The 25,662-nt window shown below is 42.5% G+C and overlaps 1 protein-coding gene across 2 annotated transcripts in view; it reads left to right on the top strand.

Moving 5' to 3' along the window:
- Nucleotides 1-25,662, top strand: part of Plce1 (phospholipase C epsilon 1) — a 332,480-nt gene that overhangs the window by 93,425 nt on the left and 213,393 nt on the right. For both annotated transcript variants that reach the window (XM_048338668.1, XM_048338667.1), the window contains exon 2: nt 574-2,105. In XM_048338668.1, the coding sequence (XP_048194625.1) occupies nt 915-2,105 (1,191 nt within the window). In that variant the 5' untranslated portion in view covers nt 574-914. The remainder of the gene's footprint in view (nt 1-573; nt 2,106-25,662) is intronic.

Here is a 25,662-nt window from a genome sequence, read left to right as displayed (position 1 = left end):
ATTTATGGTGAGAGGATAAATATGGTTGTCTTTACTCCATTTTGGCTGAAAGCAGTTTTAAATTGTCAACCTAATGTTAAAGAAAAAACAAATTCTGAAAACATTGAAACTAACTTTTTTGGGGATATTCTTTAAAAAATTATCTTTAAGTAGCTACAAAGAAGTTGGCATTTAACAAAGCAGTTTAAGAATACAGTATATCTTATCAATGTCAATATTCTGAAACTAACTTTTGTTTTGTTTTGTTTTTTTGCCAGTCTTGGGGCTTGAGCTCAGGGCCTGAGCACTGTCCCTGGCTTCTTTTTGCTCAAGGCTAGCACTCTACCACTTGAGCCACAGTGCCACTTCTGGCTTTTTCTATATATGTGGTGCTGAGGAATCGAACCCAGGGCTTCACATATACGAGGCTAGCACTTTACTACTAGGCCATATTCCCAGCTCTGAAACTAACTTTTGATTATAAAACTTCTTCCTTAAAACTGACCTGTATTAAGTATAGCTTGTAAGTGTAAGCTTGGATTTTGAAAAATCCATTTAGTGCCATAGTATTTGACATTATTGCTTTTATTACAGGAAGCAGGAAACAGTCAAACTGGATTTTTAAATCATTGCATGTTAATGATGGAACAGAAGCTGCAGAAGGTAACACCGAATAAAAATCTTCAGAAACTTTGCTTCACATAAGAGAAGAAGGAAAACTGACCGATCATCATCTTAGAGTCTTAAAGTAGAATTTTTAAAAAAGAAAGCAAAATAGGAAACTATAGCTGCCAACATTGATTTGGCTTTTGGAATCACCCTTTGTTTCTCAGAAGGACTTATATGCATCTATGAGCTTTCATCTTATGGAAATCTTGACATGATCACCAGCAAGGAGAAGCAGAGCAGTTGCTGAGACCTGTGTGTTGGTCAAGATGACCTCTGAAGAAATGGCAGCTTCTGTCCTCACCCCTATGACTCAGAGAAAAGTGGAATCTGCCCAGACAGCTGCAGATGAAAGGAGTGAGAAGGTCTCTGATATTAGTATTCCAAAGGCACATGGCATCAGGCAGAGCAGGCAGACGCCCATCTCACAATGGGACAATCTTAAAGAAGAATCTTCTGGAAGCAGTTTGCCTAAGGTACTTTCAGTAGCAAGGGAGAAAATAGTGAGCGATGAGAACCTTAATGAAAAGTGCTGGGAGAAAAACACAGCAGATTCTGTGAAAAACCTTAACACGAACTGCAGCAGTATATTGGGAAACCATCAGCGTGTCCTCCCTCAGAGCCAGTTTTATGAAACATGCAACTCTGCCATAGAGGAAGGTCTGTGTTTGGAACCTGGAATTCCTTCTCCACTGGAAAGAGATGTGTTCCCTGGAATTCAACTGGAAATAGCCAGATCACCTCTAGGTATTAATCCTTTAGTAAACCATCCTGGCATCATAGACACCAACGGATCTCACTCTGAGAGCAACATGGCAGTATTTCGTCTTCGTTATGAGGTTGACCAAAGGATGTCAGACACTTTTCATACCCTATCAGAAAATTTAATTTTGGATGATTGTGGAAATTGCATCCCACTTCCTGTCGGGGAGGAAAAGAAACATTACATGGCATATACTTGTAAACTGATGGAACTGGCACAAGCCTGTGGCAATAAGAATGGGCAGCTGCAGTGCAAACATTATGATCCCTTGGGTGACAACTACCTGTGCTTCCAAGGCTCATGCCAGCAGGTCAACATGGTCTGTTCAACTGAAAGCTTTTGCAGGGAGGGTTTTACGGAAAATCCACCTGCTAAGACCTTTTTGAGCCATCTTGAGGATTTCCCTGGTAATTGTGAAGATGTCGAAGAGTTTTTTAAAGGCAAAAAGGAGCGTTCTACTTTGCTAGTCAGGAGATTTTGTAAGAATGACAGGGAAGTTAAGAAATCTGTGTATACTGGGACAAGAGCAATAGTGAGAACGCTGCCTTCTGGCCACATTGGGCTGGTTGCATGGAATTATGTTGATCGGAAGAGACATGGTCTCATATTACCTTGTGGAAGAGACATGGTGCCTCCATCAACAGTGGATACAAGGCAAAGAAGGAGCCAGAGTCCACCAGAAGGCCAGTGGTATTTGGTAAGAGTTCAAAGTTTGTTTTCATCATTTCTTTAAACTTGATCTTCTTAAAATCTAAATTTCTATTGTCTTCATTCACGGATAAGATCAGCATTTGTCAATTAGTGATTCTTTTGGGAAATAGATACTCCAACTGATACCTACCACTACTGTGTCAACTGTACAACCATGTAAGTAACAAAATACATACATGGGTTCAGGAATGGAGGAATGGGAGAGATTTCTTGGGAGTAGAAAAATGGCTCTATTCATCTGTTGTCTTTGGAGAAAAATGTTCCAAGTTAGTTATGTCTTCAAGTTTCCAGACCTGAAGAAACTTAAATTTGGTGTTCTGTTTTGTAACCAGTGGTTTCCATCCTTCCCTCTCTCTCTCTCATTCTCACTCTTTCTGTCTTTGTGTCATGCATTCATTTGGCAAACTAATAAACCCTCTGTACTTGAGATAATACTTTTAAATGCATCAAATGAAGTAGGAAGCATTGGTAAAGACAAATTATGTTGACATATGTTTAAAAGATATACAAGATGCTTTTCGAAATTGTAAATTTAAGTGTTTCTTTAACAACATGCTAAATGATAACTAGCATGATTTCAAAGTAGTGAAGTATTGGATAAGGAATGATTTGCTTGGAACTTTCTCACGTAAGTCCTTACACCTCAGGAGACCCCTAGTCCTGGGGCTGGTCACCCTAACAATCAGTACTTTTTAGGCTATCTACCACAACTGGAAATATTTGTGATTTCTATTGCTAACAAGATTACAGTCACTGCTGCTTCTTGCTTATTGCTTACATGTGTATTTGAAGGAAATGCTACATTTCCATCTTATAAAGATTTATTTTTATTTCATTCAAACTTCCAGGCCCTCTGAATTTTCTCCTAGTCTTCAGTCTTCCCTCTTTGAGACTCTTACTCCAGAAGTATACTGGATGAGGTCACCTGATCTAGACCAGATCCTCATATCTGAACATGGTACCATGTACCCTGACTCTTTTTTTTTTTTTTTGTCAGTCATGGGGCTTGAACTTTGGTCCTGGGTGCTGTCTCTGAACTATTCAGCTCAAGGCTAGTACTCTACCACTTGAGCCACACTTCCAGTTTTCTGGTGGTTAATTGGAGAAGAGAGTCTCAAAGACTTTCCTGCCTGGGGCTGGCTTTGAACTGTGATCCTCTGATCTCAGCCTCTTGAGTAGCTAGGATTACAGGCATGAGCCACTGGTGCCCAGCTGACTTGTATTTCTTATCCTGCTTCCTTCCTTCATTCTATATGGGGAAATATCTCTAGAACTATCAAATTCCAATTCTTCACAGTTCCTTTCCTAAGCCTAGAAATAAACACTTCGTTTAGGAAAAGATCTCTTATTGAAATATCACTGGTATATATTTACCTCCATTGTAACAATTGATCATCCCAGCTGGCATTTATTGATCATTTAGCATGCATCAGATATTGAGGTAAATAATTTACACACTCTTATAATGGTAAATTCCTTTAAAAGAATATTTAAACTATGTTGCATACTTCCTACACCCTCCAAGACATCAAAACATTGTAATCATTTATTAACTATGTAAATTTTGCCTTATTAAACATTGCGCCTTACTTTATTAAGTTTTGTTGGAATCCAGCTCTATATTTCAGGAAAATAACAGTATTTTATTCTTAATGAATAAGAATTTACTCTTAAAAAAATCTAAAATCCTCATAATGTTTGTATTTGCCTATTATATAATTGCTTATCTGTTTATCAAGGGGCTGGGGATATGGCCTAGTGGCAAGAGTGCTTGCCTCGTATACATGAGGCCCTGGGTTCGATTCCCCAGCACCACATATACAGAAAATGGCCAGAAGTGGCGCTGTGGCTCAAGTGGCAGAGTGCTAGCCTTGAGCAAGAAGAAGCAAGGGACAGTGCTCAGGCCCTGAGTCCAAGCCCCAGGACTGGCAAAAAAAATAAATAAATAAACGTATTCAATACATGAATCCATAAAATGAAAAAAAATAATTTATACACTCGATGTTACATAATCATCTCAATACCTTGTGATGTTGGTGTGATTGTGAACTCCATTGTGTTGCTAAGAATGCTGTCTGAGAGGTCATCTATTTGTTGAAGGTTACTTAGATGGTAAGTGGCATAGCTTGGATTCTATTCCAGGACTTTGCTGTTAGATAGTTTCCTAAGATCCAGAAAGAAAACTGAGAGTAAGCATGAAAAGGAGCCGAAGACTTAGGTTTGTTTTTATACCGATTGACTGTGTGGCATCTCAGATTTGGCCATGTTAGAAATGGAGATTCTAGACCCTAGCTAGACCTTTTCAATCAGAATCACTGAGGTCAGGCACATTGTGAATCACTAGTCCCTTAATGAATCTTTGAATGCTGAGGATTTGAGAATACTGACTGGGAAGCTTAAATTCAACTCTTTGCTTTTTGATCAAGACATTTTGGGAATCATTTCTCTGCTCTAACGACACTGCTTGTTTTCTCAGGAACATCAGGGAGTATGCCAGTGGCCATTCTCTCACCCAAGCCGGTGTGCATGTATTTGTTTCTGTGTCTCTTTACCTGATCCCATATAAAACCCGAGTCACAGGCTAACATTCCCTTGTAGGTCTGGCCTGCCTTGCTCTGTACTAAGGTCTCAGGAGCCTAGCACCTCCCACCATGACACTGCTGCTGAGGGCAACATGTCATTCCACTTGAAAGTGGGAGGGTTCTACAATCACATATGCTTTAACATGAAGAGCAGCATGTCAGGAAGTTGAGTTTAGACAAATACATGAAAATCAATGATTCCAGAACCTTTGCCACCATTTCCAGAAAGGCTTGAGTTTGGTGTGAATTTCAGGATGCGTTGTACCATGCCTGTGTTTTCTTCTGACTTCACTCCTCTCTATAGCCCTGTAGCTGCTGCTTCTGAGCACTTTCCTTCAGTGGAAACTTGGCCTTTCCTCATTCAGGTCCTGGACTAGTCAATTCCCAGTGACAAGAAGTGATGAGATGATGCAGATCCTTTCCTCCCTGTTTAGTCTCTGGAGGCTGGGAGAGGTAACCACACCTCTGGTCCAAGTGGACTTCAGAGACTCCTTTCCTCTTTTTCTGAAAGGGGATATTTTTAGCCCTGAAGATGCAGCTGGGGGATGAGTTGGACTTCTCTGGTCTTTCTTAGGGGAGGTTCCTGAAAGGAGAGCCCTTTCTGAAAGTGTAAACCTTATTATGGTGGCAGGTCACTACTATTTGTTTTTTTAAAGTATGAGCTTCTCTACATCTTGCTTTGTCTTATAAAAATCTAATAGAAATGTTTGATGAATTATGACCACTTTCCCCCAGTTCCCATGTGAATTTTTTCCCTTCGTTTTAAAAAGAGGCATGCCCTGAGGTATGTTTCCATTTTGCTTTCTAATATCCATCCTGCTTCTCTTAGTAAGCATAAACTTACTAAGGGAAAATACTGAGCCCTACACCTTTTTTCCTCTCTCGGTAATGCAAATGAAATATAAAATATATAGAAGACAAGAATAGTAGGTCAGATGTGATGGCTAAAGTTTGTAATAGCACTTACTCAGGAAGCAGAGAATAGGAGGAATTGTAGTATGAAGCCAACCCTGAGCAACAAATTCACAAGGCCCCATCTTAACCTATAAGCTGGATACAGTAGTGTGCACCTGTCCGGCTATGTGGGAAGCCTAGACAGGAGTATTGCCGTCCCAGCAAAAAAATGTTAGATGCTATTCAAAACCTAATTAAAGCAAAAAGAGTTGACGGCATGATCCAAATGGTAGAATGCTTGCCTAGCAAGTGTGAAGCCCTGAGCTCAAACTTTAGTATGAGCTAAGAAAAAGGGAAAGAGGAAGGGAGGAGAAGAGGAAAGGAGGGAGGGAGGGAGAGAAAAAAGGAGAGAAAGAAGGGAGAGATGTATTGTGGTTAGAAACTGGCTATAGTCTTAGTCAACCTGAATTTATATTATTATCTTAATTCCACAAGTAGCTGTCGGATTGTTTAGCCTCTTTATTCCTAACTACTATATTTATGAACTGGGAATAAAGGTGTTACTATGGGTATTCAAAGAAGTGTTTCTTGTAGTGTAGTTGCCAAGAGGCTAGTGTTGCTCTTCTCTGGTCATTTCTAACATGCTTTGGGGCGGACTCATTTTCATGCCTTTCAGCTCTTCAGTGGCCCTCACTAGACTTTACCAGAGGTGTGGATTTGAATGTACAGTCAATCTTTATATCTGCTGGCTCTGCACTCACAATAGAGTCTAACAACCATTTACATTGTATCTACACAGTATAAGTAACTGGAAGTAATCTAAAGGTGATTGGAAGTATATGGGCAGATATGGGCAAGCTACTTGTAAAGGCTCTGTTTTATATAAGGAACTTGAATTGACACAACTTTTGGTGTTCCTAGGATCCTGAATTGCAGCCCCTGCAGGGACAACTAAGTCTCACTCCATAATGTGGGAGCGTGAATAATCCTTCCCACGCCTTGAAAGAATGTGTTATTTGTCCAATTAATTCTTTGGCCTCGCATTTGTTTTGGGCCTCACATCTTAAATTTTTTTCTTAGGTGCCTTGGTCAAAGTGGCCTAATTAATTTATATTTGCACAGCTGTGTAGAGAAGAATGGGTTTGAGTGAAGACATTAATGATGATTAATGCTTGCTGACTGAATAGCTGTGTTGGTATCCTCCTCCTCTTGCTTGTAGAAAAAAAAATTTTAAACCCCACCCCTTGTTCAGTTACAGTCATAATACTCCCTTTTCTCTTGCTCTCATATTGGCTTAACAAGGTGGGGGTATTTTGGCAAGTGGTTAAAATCTCCAGATTAAAAGTTGGTTTAAGAGTGTTTATCCTTTGAAAAGTTCTCTCCCTGTTTGAATGTTGGGGAGTGTAGATGCCTGGAGTTATCTTGAAGGTGAAGTACAAAACATTTCTGCTTCTGTCCTGCCAGACAGACGCCTGTAACCTGAGCTCCACCCGCATGGTGGAACTCCCAGAAGGAGAGCAAAGCGCTGCCAGGGCAGAAATTCCACCAGCTCCTTCCTGTGTTAGCACTTCATGTATTTCTCTCCTTGACCTGCAAGAAGATTCAGTGTACAAGAAAATACGTACTGTGAAATGGAAAAAAAATTTCAGATTGAATAAAAAACAGAATAAAAATGAAAACAACAAATGAGGAAAAACAAGAAAACTCTATGTAAAAATCAGAATAGAAGCAGTGTAAACTGAAAGGGGAGGTCAAAACCAGCTTCTCTCTTCAGCTTTGTTCCTTCTGCAATGTTTCTTTCTTCTTTACTGTCTTATTTTATCATTATGTCTTTATTATTTGCTGTCCAGCACTGAAAATTAAACATGGAGGGCAATAATAAATTTTTGAGTATTTTATAGTAATACCTTTATCAATAGAGATATGCTTGATTCTCTTTTTTGTCTCTGGTGCATTGATTTGAGCTGAACCTTAGGAGAGAGAGATCATGCCTTGTGTTTAGAGATTCCACTGTTGATGAATTCAACTCCTGCTAAGTCATAACTTTTATGAATGACCAAATACACATTGAGTATTGATGTCCAATGGCTGTTGGAATGGCAACAGAGCTTTGTTTTTTGGTCTGGGAATTTGGTTGCCTGGGAGCTCAGGGACAATTTGGACATCGGAATAATTAAAATTTCATGGAATGCTCTAAGCCAAACAGGAAGCGTAGCTTAGGGAGATGTCAGCCTGCCTTTTCCTTTTCTGAGAACTCTGTTACAATGCTAGCTAGCCCTGCCTACTGAACAAGTAAAGTAGAATACAGCCCACACTCAGCCCTGTGCAGTTTAGTCATGTCAGTGGAAAGTATGATGGGCTGTCTAAGGCCAGCTCTGGGATGATGAGACCACTCTCTTTCCTGAGCTGTCCTGGCATACTGTTGAATATATTAACTTCCACATCTCTACATTTACACCAGCTCTTTGTTAAGAGATTAGAATGAAAGCCCTTGACCTTGGAGAAAGCAAAGTCTGAGGAGAAAACACGCATGGGCATTGCTATTTTCTTGTCCACCTTGGGGCAGTGTCAGCATTAGGATTTGACACATACTCCTCTCCCAGATTCCCTGCATAATGGAAATTAACAGCTGGAAAGACTCATCCTGTAGAATGGCTATGGTTCGCATGTAGCCTGAAAAGAATCAGAGCCAATAGATAAGAATAATAAGATCAGATAGAGGCCCATTCCTATCCTCACCCTGTCTGAAAATTACTGTTGTAAAGGACCGTCTTTACAGCCCCACAGTCTGCTCCTCTCTGCACTTATAGCAGGAAAGCAGCTGTGGACAGTGCTTCAAAGAATGAGTATGACCATTCTTCATCTGAACTAGGCAGATGGCATTCACTTCTAAATTCTTAAATCCTGTGTCCAGGGCTGGGACACATGAGAAGCAAATGAGCTGCTAAGTATTCAAAACTTAGGGAGGCAATCACTAATAAGCATACTATTGGTAATCATGAGACCTGAGAATGTAGTGCCTCTTAAAATTTTGCACCCTGCTCACCTCACTTTCTTCCCCTAGCCCTGGTCCAGCTTGTACCTGTGCATGATGGGATACTTCCTTGTGAGACAGACCCTCCTTTTCAACCACTGGTGTTTGATGCCTTTCTCGTGATGTGCAACTTTGCAGATTGAAAGTTTAATTCCCAGTCACTGCCCTAGGACCCAGAATTGATAACAAGAAGCACAATCTATATAATGAAAACCTTAAACTGAAGGAGAGAGGGAGAGACAAAAAGAGCTGTGAAGAGTGGAGATTAAGAATAATTTGTAGGAGAAGGTAAAACAAAAAAATCTTAAGTAAAAATTGTTCCTTACAGTACAATATTAGGAAAGACTGAGGCTGATCTCCAAAGAAGATAATTTAACAAGTTTCACTGTGCAGTGAATTGGTAAACTTTGCCATTTTCTTGACTTTCAGGCCTAAAAGATCTATCTTTAGATCTACTAGATCTATTTCTATACCTGTAAGTATAGATTACAAATTACATATGACAGGTAATGGATTTACATCAAGGGAATATATATAGAGAACTCAAAAATAAAATGACAACTCAGTTTAAAAATGAGCGAAGAGTCTACAGCCATACAACCCTGAACGCACCCGATCTCATCTAAAAATGAGTAAAGGGTGTAGCCCACAGGTAGTTTGCTTTCCTAGCATGCATGAGACATTGCTGGGGCTTGCTCTCTAGCTCTGAAGAAAGAGAATACTGGATATAGGGAGGCAAAGGGTGATCTTTTCCCAAAGATTAACAAATGAACAGTAACCATGCTCAGTGTTATTAGCCACCATGAAAATACAAAGCAAAGCCACTTTACACCCAGTACGATGATTATTTAATAAGCAAACAAACAATAAAAACCATGAAGCTTGGGATGTGGACAAAGCTGTGCTCTTATTCTTTACTCTAGGAATGTAAAATAGTGCAAATGCTTTGGAAAACACCCTGTCAGTTTTTCAAATAATAGAACATAGAACTATAATATGATTTTGCAAGGTATATATCCAAGAGAAATGGAAACATCTGTCCTGAGAAAAACCTGTATTTGAATGGTAAAAGGACTAGAAACAGATTGGGTAATGGTTCAGGACTTGCCCAGCATGCAGGAGGCCTTGAATTCAGTCTTGCCACAACCAAAAACAAACAAACAAAATCAATATCCAATAACTGATGAGTTGGTAAATCAAATAAAATGTAGTATGTCATGCAGTGAGTGGCATTGAAGTACTAAGGTCTGCTACTGTTAGATAAAACTTGAAAACATTAAGCTAAATAAAAGAAGCCAGTCACAAAAGATCATACACTCTATGCGTACATTCAAATGAAAATCTAGAACAGGGAAATCTACAGAGAAAGGAAGTAGATTTAATGGTTGCTTAGACATGGATAAAAGGGCAAGGGCCAGACAAATGAAGGATGATTTTAATGAGACCAGGATCACTTTTAGAGGTGATGTTGGTGTTCAAAAATTGACTTTGGTGAATGTTACACATATCTGCACATATTTAAATCAGAAGATTGTGAATTTTATCTCAATAAAGCTGTTTAAAAAAAGAGTAGAAATCAGAGCATCTGTCCTTCCCCCAAAGAGATCTGCTGTTGTACTTCAAAGTCCTTGAAAGATGACTGAAGATCTTCATGTTGTTGAAGGCTGGGGCGGTGTTCTCCTTAGCTTTCTGAGGGTCTAAAGGTGAGCAGCTGGGTGTATGAAAAGGAGCTTGGGCTCAATGCAGGTGGCTGACCGTGGGGGTTAGCAATTCAGATACCTGAACTCTGAAGAATGTCTATTTAATATAAGGCTCTCAATGTGTCCAGGCCAGTTTCTAGGACATAAAGCCATTGAAAAGGATACCATTTGGGTGTTATGGAGCTCTCAGTGCCTGAGTATCTGGGAAGAACTTTCAGGGATGGCCTGCTGAGCCTAGTTAGACTATTCACAGGAGTTAGAGGATGGTCACCCCCAGCCCACACAGATGCTTCAAAACTTCGCATGCTGAGTCAGTTGGTCACCAGGACAGAAACCTTCCCATATTGCCAACATGCCTGCCAGCCCACTGGGGTCTGCTGAGTTTGAATCAGCATCCATGAGCGAGAGGTGGAGTGGGGAAGGACATACTCCTATTGGTCAGGACTCTACAGCAGTCTTTCTATGGGCAGCCTGAGTCCTCCAGAGACTCCCTGGCTTAGAGACTCCTCTCTACCTGGCTTACTTCTAGCAATCTTCTAGTCCTGAGCTTAGTTTCTGCTTCCTCTCGGTGGTCTTTCCTGTTGCCCCCCCATTCCCATCTTTGTCCCTGATCTAAAGTTTCTCTGTTAGTGTCAGCTAGTGTGCTACATATTTCTGAGGGATTTTTGTTTTTTATTTTGGCCTACAGTGGGACTTGAACTTGTTTGGCTTGCTTGATCATGGCTGGCATTCCACGACTTGAGCTATGCCTCCAGCCTATCAATTCCTATTTCTGGGATGACTTCCTTAATTTAAAATGAAAAAAGGACAGTTTCCACCCGCTTTTGATGTTTTCTCCCTTCCCTAGGTCCAGTGTAGGCATCCCCAGGCCCAGTGTAGGCTTCTGGCTTGCCTTCCCATGACCTTCCAAGCTGTGAATCACCACTTTGGTGCCCTACTGAGGACAGAATTAGGATTTTCTATTGAAATTCAAAACTTTTTTCCCCCAAGCCTAGGAACCCTGACATCTATGCGTGTCACTTTGGCTTGAAGGACAAAGAAGAATCATATTTGCACCTGTTTGTCTCTAGATCCTCTTTTCAGTGTGTGTAGGAACCCTGGGAAAGTTCCCAGATATTTTGTGCTTACAGGGAGAACACAAATCTATTGTGTACACTAGTGCCCAAAGGAGAAAGATGCCCCCTGATCCTAGGGTTCTCTTTCTGCCTTTCAGCACCCTGTATCCTTGCCTAAAAGATTTTCCACATGGATTGGGATTCAGCCCTGTTTCTCAGTGGTGGCTAGGCATGGAGTGTGATAAAGGGCTGGGCAGGCATGCTGTGGTCCTAACATTGAGATTTTATTCTTGGAGTTTAGAAAGCATTTGGTCCTCCAAACTGTTCAATCCCAGTCCTTCAATGATAGACCTGAGACAATACCCTCTCACTCTCCTAAAAACACCTAATATCAGTTCCAGCTGCCATTAGCTGATGTGTAATGATTCACAAGTCACTTGAGGTCCTGGGATTTTAGTTAACATTGAGTATAAAAAGAGTGATGGCAGCCACGTGTATATTCATTGTCTGCCATATGTCAGATGTTGTGAATGTAATTGCCTGTGAATGTAATTTCCTGTGAATGTAATTGCCTAATTAGGCAATTCACAACATATGCCAATTACATTCACAACATAATAATATAATTGTGAATATAATTTAATGAATTGTAAGTTATACATATTCTCCTCATTCTAAAGGCCTACCACTTCTTTTTTTGTAATTTATTTATTAATTAAACAGAATTTTTTTGACAAGGTGTTGTGCAAAAAGGGTACAGTTACATAGTAGGGCAGTGTGTACATTTCTTGTGATATCTTACACCCTGTTTTTCTTTCCCTTCCCTAGGTAAGGTAGACATATATACAATACACAATGTACCAAGAACATATACAGTAGCCACGTGTTCTACGCCCAAGAAAATTCACCTAGGGCTTTAAATGTAATGTCGACATTAGACAATGTGTCAACAGTAGTCTTATACATAGCTTTTGAGCTATTGTATTCCACTGAGAGGTCAATTTTTGACCTTTATATGTTGAGTAGTTGTTTGGTTTTAGTTACATAATGTTGGGTCGCTGACCCAATCCTGTGGGAAATACCATTTGACAAGCAGTTTTTGGTTTCACAGACCTGGTCTCTACTGTCTCTCTGTCACCCCATCTTAACAGTCATGTATCAGGGAGATCATGCCCCTTTGTTTTCTGTGTTCTACTGCCACTTCTTAATTTAAGTCCTAATCCTGGATCTGGGGTTGAGTGAATATTTTACCGTTCTCATCAGTGCCTCATGAAGCTTGATTTGAAGTTAATGTTCCCACTCCTCAACACTTGCTATAGAAGAAAGACAAAAGGGAGGTATTCCTCATCACTGACTAGACCCAGAGATGCCTGTAACATTAAAAAAAAAAAAAGCAAGTATTGGAAGCTATTGAGTGTGGTAAATCACACCTATAATCCTAGCACTAGGGTGGTAAGGCAAGAAGCCAGCCTGGTCTACATAGCAAGACCCTGTCTAAAAAAAAAATCTAAAAATAAATACTGAGTACTTGATGGATGGTCACTACATGCCAGACCCTCTCTTTTCTCTTTCCTCCCATTCATACAGCAGCTGTCCACAGGCAGGTGTTATAACCATTCTCAGTGCACATTCAGTGCCAGCAACAGGACCAGGGTCCCACAGTGTGAGTACTTAGGCCCTGGTCTGGCTGCCTGTAATGTCCCTGCCTACAACCACTCCTCAGAAGTTCCTTTGGAAGTTTCTGATGCAACGCACCCCTTTAACTTGGCAGAGAGTCTGTTCTCCTATTAAATGTACAAATGCTGAGCTGCAGTTCTTGAGCTCTTTCTTTCTTCAGTGTGAGCTGGGTGTGACCTTTGAATGAAATAGGAGACATGGGGAACAATACCAGTTCTTAATGTGAAGGGGATGTTGGCTATTGAAATGGCTAAGATTTATTTTTATGACTCAGCCTGCTAGGAGGAGAAAACCAAACCCTAAGGTTGGATTATTTCTTTTCTTACTGACTTGCTGTAATTTAGAGGTACATTTAAGAAGTTTTATAAGTAAGCAAGAACAAAGTCCAAAGCAAACTGCACACATCTGAGTCAGAATCTATAGCTTACTCATGATCATGCTGAAATATCCCAAACTACTGGGATTGTAATTTATTATTTTTCCATTTTTCAACTTTTCTGTGATCTCCCATGGGTTCTGACCAATGGACTCGAGCCTAAAAAATGATGACTCAGTACCTTTTCTTTGCCTAGTCATGCCGTTGAGATCAAATTGTTACCTACTTCGCAAGATCAAGAGAGAGAGAAGAAAAAAATTGGAACTGGTTATGCATCCAAGCAATTAGCAAACATCATGAAGTCTCCTGTAAATGTAACTCTTCCCTTCTTATTCCATGCACTAAGGACCCAGAGTGAGCTACTTAGGAAGAAAGGGGACACAAAACTCCTATGGAGCCACAACAGAAAAGCAGAGAGAGAGTATGTTTTCCTTCCTTGAATGTTGAGTAGGACCCAACCCCAAGCCTGATCCTGAGGTTTTCTTCTCATGGTGCTGATGTGAATAAATAATAAATTCATTTTAAACTTGAGATTAGATAGTTTCATTTTTTAAATCACCGACACCTACTTCATTGTATCCCTATATTTTAGTAGAATAAGAAACCAATTACACCATGGTGAGTAGCTTAGCTTCAGAGAAATCCAGCAGCAAATTATAAATGGTGACACTGTGCTAGTGAGTGGGATGTGCCTCGAGAGCCAGCGTGTGGGAGTTTGGCAGTTGGAAAGCCCCGTGGCTTCAGAGTTTCCAGATTATGTACCCTTCCATCAAATTGTAATTCCTTAGCCTTGAAAAATTCTCCTCTAGAACAAGGGAAAAAAGCCATCTGAGTTCTAAATTATTTAATAGGACATGCATTATTTTTCTCTTTAATGAAACTCAGAAAATGGTCCCAGGTCTTGGGTGGACTAGCCCATTCTTCCTTTATATGGCCACAAACCAAATATGGGCGCCATAATGATGGTGAGGCTCTGGCTTCATTGATATTTCTGTGAAGAGAGTGTCATTATTATGGTGGCCATGTTTTCCAAATTAATTTTTTTTAAAGGGAACTGTTTCTTAAGAGGAAAGAAGAGTAGCATCTTTAAAACGGAGTCTGACCCAGGAAGTCCAGGATGAATGGTTTTGGTAAAAGCTACTGATACTGTGTGAAGGAAAAAGAATGTCAGTAAACCAGTGCAAATCTAATTTGCTGCTAGGAAAGTCAGAGCCTTAAGATGAATGATTTGATATTGGTGTCAGAAGACTATTGTTCCCCATGGAAAGACAATATATTAGAATCTGAAACTCCATAGACTCTGTCTCCTTATTTTTAAAATAGGCTAAAAATAAAAAATTCCAGACAGAATCTGCTACATAGTAGGTGCTCTGTTGATGTCAGCAGATTATGAATGCCTGTGTCTTTGAAGTTCTTAATGTGCATAGATCCCTAAGACATAGCACCAGTAAGAGTTCATGTGGGTAGGAGTCAGTATTTTTCTTACTTTTTTTAAGAGCCAAATGAATTTGATAACTTTCCTGTAGAAATAATGAAATCAGTTTATTTTACAGATCAGTCCACATATAAGGGATGTCCCTTTCCAATGACTTACCTTCAAAAACTGGCTTCCTTTTATGCTGCCAGAATGCAAATGATCTTAATCCCTTGATCTTGGGGTGAGATTTTGGAAACAGTAGTCGATGATGGCTCAAGTCAGAATATGTGTGAATGTGTGAGTGTGATAGGATTGACTGTATTGGGAAGTCTTACAAACTGAATAGAGGTAAAACGAGGTGTTCTAGAAATGTTTTGAGAAAAGGGAAAATATTTTCTGTGTACAACATAAATTTAAACATGAATGTGGCTATGATTAACACAGTCTGGCCACTACTTTTTTTGGAGAGAGTTCAGAGACATCTCAAACCTGTAATGAAACTGACAGACTGAGCCTTGTGAGAAAAAAAAAAAAGGCTGCAATTTAGCCTACTTCCCCTATTGCCCATACCCTGGGTCTTTTTATAGGGCACGATACACACAACTGCGCATTGGAATAGAATTAGATGAGCTATTGAACCCAAGGCTGCGATTATTTTTCTTTTAGATTCATGTACTACATGCCATGCTCATCACAATGGAGTTTGTTGAGTTCCTGTGGCCTGAGATAGAAAGACATTAGTCTAGAGGAATGTTTTCCTTGGTGAATATGATAAGTATTTGATAATTTTTATGAACTATAGAATTTTGGAGGCTCAAATGCTCTCTTTTATAACCTTTTTTAGCCTTTTATTTATGGATAAAGTGGTTGAGGTTCTGGACAGGTGAAATTATTTTGACCAGGTTTATACAGCTAATGTTGGATGACCCAGAATTAGAATCTGTATGTCCATAGACTCATTTAATTCATCTCTAAAGTAAGATAAAAATATGAATTTCTGATAGAGCCTGTTGCATAGTAGATGCTCTGTTAATATCAGCTGATAATGAACCCCATTGTCTTTATGGTTCTTGGGATGCATAGATCCCTAAGGCAAAACACCAGTCCTGTAGGAGTTTGAGTAGGATGCTGGAGGCAGATTTGCCTGAGCTGTATTTTTTTTTTCTTCTATCCCTTCCCAGAGTGTAACTACCCTTAGTTGGAACATGCCTGGCCTTCTCTGATCCCTTTTGATTTTCCTGGTGTATTCTGTCTTCAGTTCTGTAAGGAGTTGGCTCATCTTGCTGCAATAACATTGTCAGTTCTTTAAGTACTCAGAGTTGCCCTTTTAATTTGAGTGTAGCCAGATTGTGTGAGTTCATTCCTCCCCCTTGTCTAGTTTCTTTCCATCCTTCACTTGGCAGGTAGCTTTCTTTGTTTAATGACTAGATGTTCTTCAAAGCATATGAAATAGCAAGGGGATCCCTTCTAGTCTATCAGGAGGATATTTCCCCTTCTTTTTCTCTTATTTGTGGGAAGCAAAGCCAAATGCAAGACAATGAGCCCAGTAGGAGGGACCAGACCTGGCCCAGGAAGAGTCTGTTTGGTCTGAGTTGCAAGGAATCAATCCAGGAATCCTAGGCTCATAAAAAAGCTCTGGAGAAAGACCTCTGAGACAATTAGGTCTAACCTTTTGTTTTCACAAAGAAGGAAACTGAGGCTGAAAGAGAAACAATGGTCTTGTTCAAGGAGCAATTTTAGAGCCAAGTTTAGAATTTAGATTGCTCTCAAGCTAACATTTCTACCCTGTGCCAGAATTTCAAGCACTATTTCTGACCCATAGGGTGTGGAATTGAACTGATGGAATTATAACAACTAAGTTATTGAGGGTTCAAGATTGCATAATGTTTCAGAGTATAAACTTGGCCAAGTTGTAGAATTAGTTGGTACTCATCAACAAAGGAATGGATAAAGAAAAATGTGAGACATATATAGAATATTATTCAGCTATGACATCAGTAATATTGACACTATGATAGAGATAATCAAGTTAGGTGAAATAAGCCAGACCCAGAAAGACAAATATCACATTAAAAAATCATATGACAAATATAGATGTTAAAAAACAGGACATGAATGTAGAAGGGTGATTATCTGGGGTGGCATGGGGAACCAATAGAAAATGGAAGAGAGGAATGAAGGTGCATATGGCAGAAATACATTATATTCATATATGAAAGTGTCAGAATTAAACCCGTAAAAAAAGAATATGGGATTGGGAGCCAGTCTGCCTGGGTTTAAATTGTACCCCTACCCTTACCAGCACTGAAAACTAATGTACGTTACTTAACTTCTCACACCTCTGTTTTTTTTCTAATGGGGGAAACAATTTAATCTATCACTGATAGTTGTTGTAAAGACGAATAAGAGTTCATATATCACATGTTAGCATGTGTTAACAAAAATATTCTAATTTTTTAAAGCATTTAGAACAATATTTAGTGCTTTGGAACTGTTGTTAAGCTTTTTTTTTTTTTCATTACAACACTGTATTACCCAAGGCAGCACAGACTTGTCTCTAGGGGCGCTGATGACATCAACTGAGGGATGACTCAAGAGTGGCACAAGGACTTGTGTAGTTTGAGAGTGTGTATATAGTTTTTTCCTGCAGGGGGTGGGTTATAGGCTCTTTCCCCAAGCTAAAATAACTTCTTTTCTACCCATGAGAAGGCACCATGTTCTACTGTAAGCAAATTGACCACCTCCTCCTGGTAGGAGTCCTTGTGACTTATTTAAAATATGATGTTGATTTCACAGGCTCTTTGCCATTTTGTCTTCACTATTTCTTTCCCTCGCCATTTTTATTGCTTCATGTAAAATTTAAAGAGACGGAATTACTCCCAGTAGAACATGAATGTCCACTTTTGTTCTTGAAGTGCTTATTATAAAAATAGTCTTCTACACCTTCTTGTGATTGTATCTACACTATCTCTGTAATCTTATCTGAGTGTACGGGAAACAGTGTGTACTGGTATTAGAATTAGGAAATTCAAAGGGAATACCAAAATTGAGAGACAAAGGGTAAAATAAGAGAAACAACAAAAGCAATACTTGCAAAACTGTTTGGTGTAAGTGAACTGAACACCGCAGGGGGGGAAAGGGGTAGGGGGGAGGGGGGTATGAGGGACAAGGTAACAAACAGTACAAGAAATGTATCCAATGCCTAACGTATGAAACTGTAATCTCTCTGTACATCAGTTTTATAATAAAAACTTAAAAAAATAAAAATAGTCTTCTATTCTTTATTTTTATTTTATTTTGGTGCTAGTCTTAGGGCTTGAACTCAGGGTCTGGGTGCTGTCCATGAGCTTCTTTTGCTCAAGGCTAGTGCTCTTTCACTTGAGCTGCAGCTCTACTTCCAGATTTTTAGTAGTTTAGTGGAGATAGTCTTACAAACTTTCCTATCTGGGTTTGCTTGGCACTACTATCCTCAGATCTCAGCCTCTTGAGTAGTTAGGATTTCAGGCATGAGCCACTGGTGCCCAGCCTACATTGGTTACTGCGGCGGGCGGCTACCTCGTCCAGCAAGAAAGACGACCACCACACGAGGATCCTTCTCAATCGCACTTTATTGAAGAGCTGCTCGGTTGAAGGGGGGTTGGAGCGAGGGGCGCCGCGGGCCAAAAAACGCCTGCTTAAATACGCTTGGGGGAGCAAGGGTCGCTCCCTGATTGGTCTGTGGCTGGTTGTTACTAGCAACCGCTTCGGGATTGGCTGGGACTAGAGCTCGCTTGCGCGTGCGCGGGGTTTGGGCGCGAAAGTCCACTAAGCATTGCCGTCTAGGAAATTGTTTATTGTTAGGGCTGCCAGGAAGCAGGCGCCATCCTGTAATGGCGCCGCTGCCGGCTTCCCGCAGTTCCCCCTTTTTGTTTTCGTGCAGGTAAGAGTAGAGGTCTGATCTCTGTGTGCTAGTTTTGGAGCATTGTACTGGCTATCCCATGAGTGTTATCCATTCATCGAACGCCAGACCCGTCCGATACCTTTTTTCCAGAGGTGGGGTCTAGGGTATCTACCCACGTGCAATCAGACTTGCTCTTCTTGGGGCTTATTGTCATAGAACTCCCAAGTGCGGTGCTATTGCCCGGCACCCTGCTTCTCTTGGAGGCACGCCCATCCCGGGTGCAATGGGGTCTTGTAACCCCAGGGGTGCAAGGGCCGTGCAACCAGGGAGCTCATTCCCTTTTCAGGGCCGCGAGCCATATTTGGGGGGAACCGCCACATTCCAAAGCGGCTAATGCTTGTGTGATCAAGACCTTATCCCTGCGCGTTTGAGCTCGTAGGCGGCAGACCAACCAGAGACAAACCACGCTGCCCCCAACACAGAGCAGCAAAAATATCCCCACTCCCACCCATTCTTTAAAGTAGGAGAGAGCGGTAGTTATCCAACTCGTAAACTGCCCCAGGGTAATGGGATGAACCTGCGTTCCATTTAGCACTGCTATTCTCAGGAGCTGTTCCCGCACCAGGTCCTCAGCCTCCCTTCCCCACTCTCCTGACAAATATTGGCTTAACAGTTTTGATTCATTCCGGGAGGCATTGAAGCGCAGGGGGGTAATGCAGATATGTTTGTAGGATGAAATACAGCCAATTTGAACTAGCTCAGTTAACTCATCAAGCTGAACCTGCATTAAATCCACTCTTTGGTTAACTGCAAGGATCCCAGATGCCAGGTGGGAATTTATTTTTGCTTCTGTTTCCAAAATCTGTGCTGTCTGGGCTACCACCTGATTGACCGTCTCAGCGGTTTGGACCTGATTGGCCATGGCCACCCCGGCGGCAACAGCCGCTCCTGCACTGATGGCAACAGCCGTTACTATGGCTGCGGTTATTCCAAAGTCTCTTTTCTCTCTAAGTAACGTTATCAGTGGGAAGTTATCTGGGTCTAATTTTACTGGGATAGGTACGAAGGTGGGTACTTTCACAATTACAGCAGTGGACTGTGAGCCATTCCAACAGTTAGAGATCCAGCATTCCCCCATTGCACAGTTGATCTCATCACTGGAGACATTAGAAGTCAGCAGGAACATATGAGGGGGCTGCAAGCAAACAGGGGCGGCTCTTACAGTGGCATTACTCCCTACAAACTCATGTAGGCTGGCATTGGCAAATTTTATGGGTTTTCCTAGTTGGTATAGATTCATTCCAGAAGCCCGCCGCCTGGAGATGCGGACACTCCGTAATTTTGTGATTGCGGAGATATCTGACGATACCCCGGCCTCATTTGCTATAAGCCATTGGAACCAAGGCCACCTATCGGTCACTGTGTTATTTTCAAATTCTGGCTCTATTATCTGTCTACTCAATGCTGGGGAAAGGGAGAAGCCTGGGATTATTTGCTTTTCCTCCCAAGTTTTATCTTGGCACTGAATAAAGGACGGAGGGAAGGCAGGAGAGGCACGGCAATAGGGGGATCCTCTAAACTGGGTAGCACCACTCAAATTTAAATTTCGAGGAGTCAATGGTACCAAGGCCTCTACTAGAATCAAAGTCTGGTTACTTGGGGTCATAGATTGATCAGTGCTCCCTTTTAATTTATTTAGTGCCGTAATTAACTGTAAGGGGTTTGTGTTGAGAAAAGGGTTACTACTTTCTACATAGGTCAATGTTTTTCTCTTCAATTTAATGCAGGAATTATTTCCCGCAAACGAAAAGCAAAAGGTCCCCTTAAGCTTTATGCTGGTATGACTGAACCTCACTGTGGTAAATTCTTTAGGGGATAAACAGGGCACTTCCATGGCACACGTCGAGGAGAATAAAGTGGGAAGAAAGGGGGAACTGGCATGTATTGGCAAAGGGACAGGCCAAGCTCTAGCTACAGCCCAAAGCACCGTTTCCTTTGTAGTGACAGAAACAGGCATGATCATCACCGCCAGCAGCAGGGACACCCACTGCCTCTTGCGACAGGTTGGTGAGGGATTGATTTGACGGGTCGCTCCCGCAATCATCATCTCCAGGATCTCTCTCATCATCATACGCCTTCTGGTCAAGCGCCTTTACTGGTCTCGTCAATCGAGCTGGAATCCAGTGTGGGACCTCTTGGCCCTGAGGAAAAACACAAACAGCTCCCCTGGATCTCGTTATAACCGGATCCGGTCCATACCATTTGTTATCCAGGACCTCCTTCCACATGACCACATCTGTTTTGTCCTGGGCCTTTTGTAACATATGCCTATCGGATGCTGACTCACCGGCATCATTCAAATTTAAAAAGTTTAAGGTAAAGAGCGCAAGAGAGAGTCTCTCTCTGGGGGTTGCCGTCTCGGCTATTCCCCCTTTTTGTTTTTGTATTAATTCTTTTAGGCTCCTATTGGCTCTCTCTACAATCCCCTGTCCTTGGGGGTTGTAAGGCAGTCCTGTGGTATGGGCCACTTGCATTTGTGCGCAAAAGGCGCGAAATCCGTTTGAGGCATAAGCCGGCCCATTGTCTGTTTTTATTCTCTGTGGTTTACCCCATGCTGCCCAAGCCTCGAGGCAATGGGTTTTTACGTGAGTAACCTTTTCCCCTGCTAACGCAGTGGCATGGATTATGCCTGAGAAGGTGTCTACCGACACATGGACATATTTGATTTTTCCAAATTCTGGTAAATGGGTAACATCCATTTGCCAAAGGGCATTAGCTTTTAGGCCCCTGGGGTTCACCCCGACATGTGGGAGAGGGAGAAAGGTGACACAAGACTGACAGGCTCTGACTATCTCCCTGGCCCTTTTTCTGGAGATATGAAATTTTTGTCTCAAAGTGTTTGCCGGGACATGATACAGATTATGAAATTTCTGGGCCTGTGTAACAGGGTCTTCTGCAAGGCAGGCCATAAGTCGTGTTGCACAGTCAACCAGGTCATTGGCCTGCGCCATTGGTCCTGGTAGCAGAGAATGTGCACGCACGTGACCAATGAAGAAGGGATGACTACGCTGCAAAATGGCATCTTGAATCTGTAAGAGGACATTAGAGACCATACTACTCTGTTTTATAGATGCTGCGACTTCGAGAGAGGCTACAGCATTGACCACATACTGCGAGTCTGAATATAAATTAAAGGGCTCTGGGAAGGTTTTAAACACTTCCAGAACTGTCAAGCACTCCACCACTTGTGGAACATCCGGGCGGAAGGTTAGAATTACTGGTGTTTTGCCCTGTACCACATATGCTCCTTGCCCTGATTTAGAGCCATCCGTGAATACAGTTAGCGCTCCTGGTAAAGGGTCCTTTTGTGTTAACACTGGGAAATAGACCAAATTCTTTTCTATGATAGCAAGCAAAGGATGCTTGGGGTAATGGTTATCAATTACCTTGGAGTAGGAGCAAACAAGCACGGCCCACACATCCACTGTAGCCGCTAAGGTTTCTACCTGTTCACGGGTATAGGGTATAATTAGCTTGTCTGGGACTTTAGCAAAATGCATCAGACAGTATTTGAGTCCTAAAAGTGCCTGGGAAGCTACCAGCTCTGGGAAATATTGAATTGTCCTAGCGCCAACAGAACTGCCATGAAGCCACCATAGAGGTCCATCCTGCCATATCACTCCTGTAGGGTAGTTTTTTGTTTTTAGAATGCATAAGATAATTGGAGCCGCGGGATCATACCGCCGCAGCTGCGCTCCGGCCATTGCTTCCTCGACCTTGTGCAAGGACCGTAACGCAGAGGGTGTCAAGGCCCGAGGGGAAGTAACTTCTGGGTTTCCCTCAAGTATAGAGAATAAAGGCAATAATTCTGACCTAGGGATGTTCAGGAATCCCCTTATCCAGTTAATGTCCCCCATTAGTTGCTGAAAATCATTAAGAGTTTTCAAATGTGAGGTCCGAAAAGAGATTTTTTGTGGCCTAATAGTTTCCGGGCTTATGACTGACCCCAAAAACTCTATCATATTTGATTGCTGAACCTTTTCAGGGGCAATAGTCAGGCCCTTGGCTGTTAACAAGAATGTGATTTCCTTATACACTGTATAGAGCGTCTCCAGACAGGAGGCGGTCAACAAAATGTCATCCATGTAATGAATAACTTTTACTCCTGGGAATCTCTCCCTCACTGGAATCAGGGCCGAATCAACAAATAACTGACACATGGTGGGGCTGTTAGCCATGCCCTGTGGCAAGACCTTCCATTGGAAGCGCGCATCGGGTCGCTCGTGGTTTGCCGACGGCAGAGTGAAGGCGAATCGTTCCCTGTCCTCTTCACATAAAGGTATCGAGAAAAAGCAGTCCTTGATGTCTAAGGTAATGACTGGCCAATTGCGGGGCAGCGCTGAGAGCAAGGGGAGTCCTCTCTGGATGGCTCCCATGACCTGCATTTGGGCATTTACGGCACGCAGGTCATGTAGCAGCCTCCATTTTCCGGAAGCCTTTTTGATTACAAAAATTGGAGTGTTCCAGGGTGAGACAGAGGGTTCAATATGTCCTAACCGTAATTGTTCTTTTATCAGTGTTTGAGCGGCTTCTAACTTTTCCTGAGAAAGGGGCCACTGAGGGACCCATACCGCCTTTTCCGTTTTCCAAGGTATGGGCACCTGGCCGGGTGTAGAAGCCTTATTTTCAGAGACCCCTAGGAAAAACCCAAGCCTTGTCTGTTCCTTTTACTGGATGGTTGTAAGGGTTCAGGCTTGCCCTGTAAGTGTTTGCCCAACCCTAGCGATGGGACAAACCCTTGATGTTGCATCATCCTCTTGCTAGCTTCTGAATACTCATTGGTTAATCTCAAATCTAACTGTTGTTGGACATCCCTTCCCCATAAATTTATCGGGACTTTAATGACAAACGGTACAACTTTGCCCTTTTGGCCTTCCTCAGTCCTCCAGACTAGTTCCCTCGCACTGAGCTCCGGAGAACTAGCGTACCCTAGTCCCTGTAGTGTCTGTGAGGATTTTTGTATAGGCCACCGCCTTGGCCATTCATCCTTCCGGATTATGCTCCGATCTGCGCCTGTATCCACCAGTCCAGAGAAATTCCTTCCCTCTATTTCTAGTGTTAATATTGGCCTTTTGTCTAGTTCCATAGACAAACATGCAATTTCCACCCCAGTGGATCCAAGGTCTGCATTATTCCTCTCAATACCCTTTGTGGGAAAGCTGTCATGCCTCGAAGGCAGTAACAGGAGCTGGGCAATCCGATCTCCTGGAGCTATGGAAATGACTCCATGGGGGGCATGACAAAGGATCTTTATAGTTCCTTCACTATCTGGGTTGATGACCCCTGGGAGGACAACTAGCCCCCTCATGGTTGAAGAGGAACGGCCAAGAACTAAGCCCACTGTGTCCTTTTCAAGGGGTCCTGTCATATCAGAATCTATGACCTGTATGCCCATTGCCGGAGTTAATACTGTTCCGGTGGTGGCACAGAGGTCCAGCCCTGCGGAGCCTGAAGTTGCCCTTCGAGCCTGGGTGGCTGTAGGTGGGGGGCTGGTACCGACGTTTGAAGTGCCCCATAGATTTGCGGGCCCTGGGGACGAGGGCCCCCTCTCCCGTTTTTTGACTCTAACTGTACAGCTTGGGGGATTGGATGTCCATTAATGTCCTTCACTGACCTGCATTCATTGGCCCAATGCTTTCCCTTTTTACATCGGGGGCACAGACCTGGTTGTCGCTGCCCTCCCGTTGAATTAGCCGGGGTCTCGTTAATTTTCGGGCATTGCCGCTTAAAGTGTCCTAATTGGCCACACTTAAAGCAGCCCCTCTGTTTATTGTCCCTAGCCATGCGAGCGGCAGAAAGCACGGCCGCCGCCAAGCCTGCATTTGTCAATGGGCCTCCCACCTCTCGGCAAGCTCTTACCCATGCCTCAAGGCTCTTTCCCTTTACAGGGGTTATTGCTCTTTGACATTCTTTGGTACTCTGCTCATAGATTAATTGTTGCACAAGGGGCATGGCTACCTCCAAGCTTCCAAGTACACGCTCCGCCTTCTCAAGCATGCGTGCCACAAAGTCAGAAAATGGTTCATTGGGTGCCTGAATTACCTTTGTAAGGTTACCAGCCACCTCTCCCTTGTTTGGCAAGGCCCGCCAAGCCTTGTAAAATATCTCATTTATCTGGGCATAGACTTCAAAGGGGTAGTTGGTCTGTTCCACTGAATACTCTCCCTGTCCTAGAAGCATGTCCACTGACCATTCGGCTCTCCCTTCTTGGAGATTCTTTCTGAATTGTGTTTGTGCCTTATCCTGAACAAGGGACCTAAAGTCAAGGAACTGCCCGTGACTAAGGCATGTGCGCGCAACCTCAAACCAATCCGTGGGCGTCAAGGCATTAATCGTGAGTCGCCGCAATAAGGCGGTGGTATAATTGGCTGTTACCCCATATGTGCGCACTGCCTCCATTAGATCCCTTAGTTGTTTATAAGAGACTGGCTCATAGATCCTTTCCTCTGTTACCAGGTTCTCAAAGACTGGAAAAGCCGCAGCCAACCTAGACCACGTGCTTCTCTTTATGAAGTTACTCCGCCCGCACGCCGCATAAGGCGGGGGGGCAGAGGGTGTTTTTTGCCTGGGGGCCCTGACCCCAAAGGGGTAACCGGGTCCGTATCTGTCCTCCTTGTACCTAGCAGCGGCTTCCTCCAAGCCCTTTTCATCTTCTGGGCTCAGCTCGCTGCCCGAGGTATGGCCACTCTCAGCCTCGCTCTCTGATTCACTGCCCTCTATGCTAAGAGCTGAGAAGGAGTTGTCAATCTTAAATTCCTCCAAAGAAGGATACAACGGGGCAACTGGTTCTTGTCCTTGCCCCTTTTGGGCTTGCTTTTGTTTTGCTTGTCTCGTCCCCGCCGCTTGTGCATTCGAGGATTTTTCTGAG

The sequence above is a fragment of the Perognathus longimembris genome, chromosome 2, assembly GCF_023159225.1.
Source record: "Perognathus longimembris pacificus isolate PPM17 chromosome 2, ASM2315922v1, whole genome shotgun sequence".
NCBI classification, from domain to species: domain Eukaryota; kingdom Metazoa; phylum Chordata; class Mammalia; order Rodentia; family Heteromyidae; genus Perognathus; species Perognathus longimembris.
Note: the sequence above shows the minus strand (reverse complement) of the source record. Positions and strands in the feature narration are given on the sequence as shown.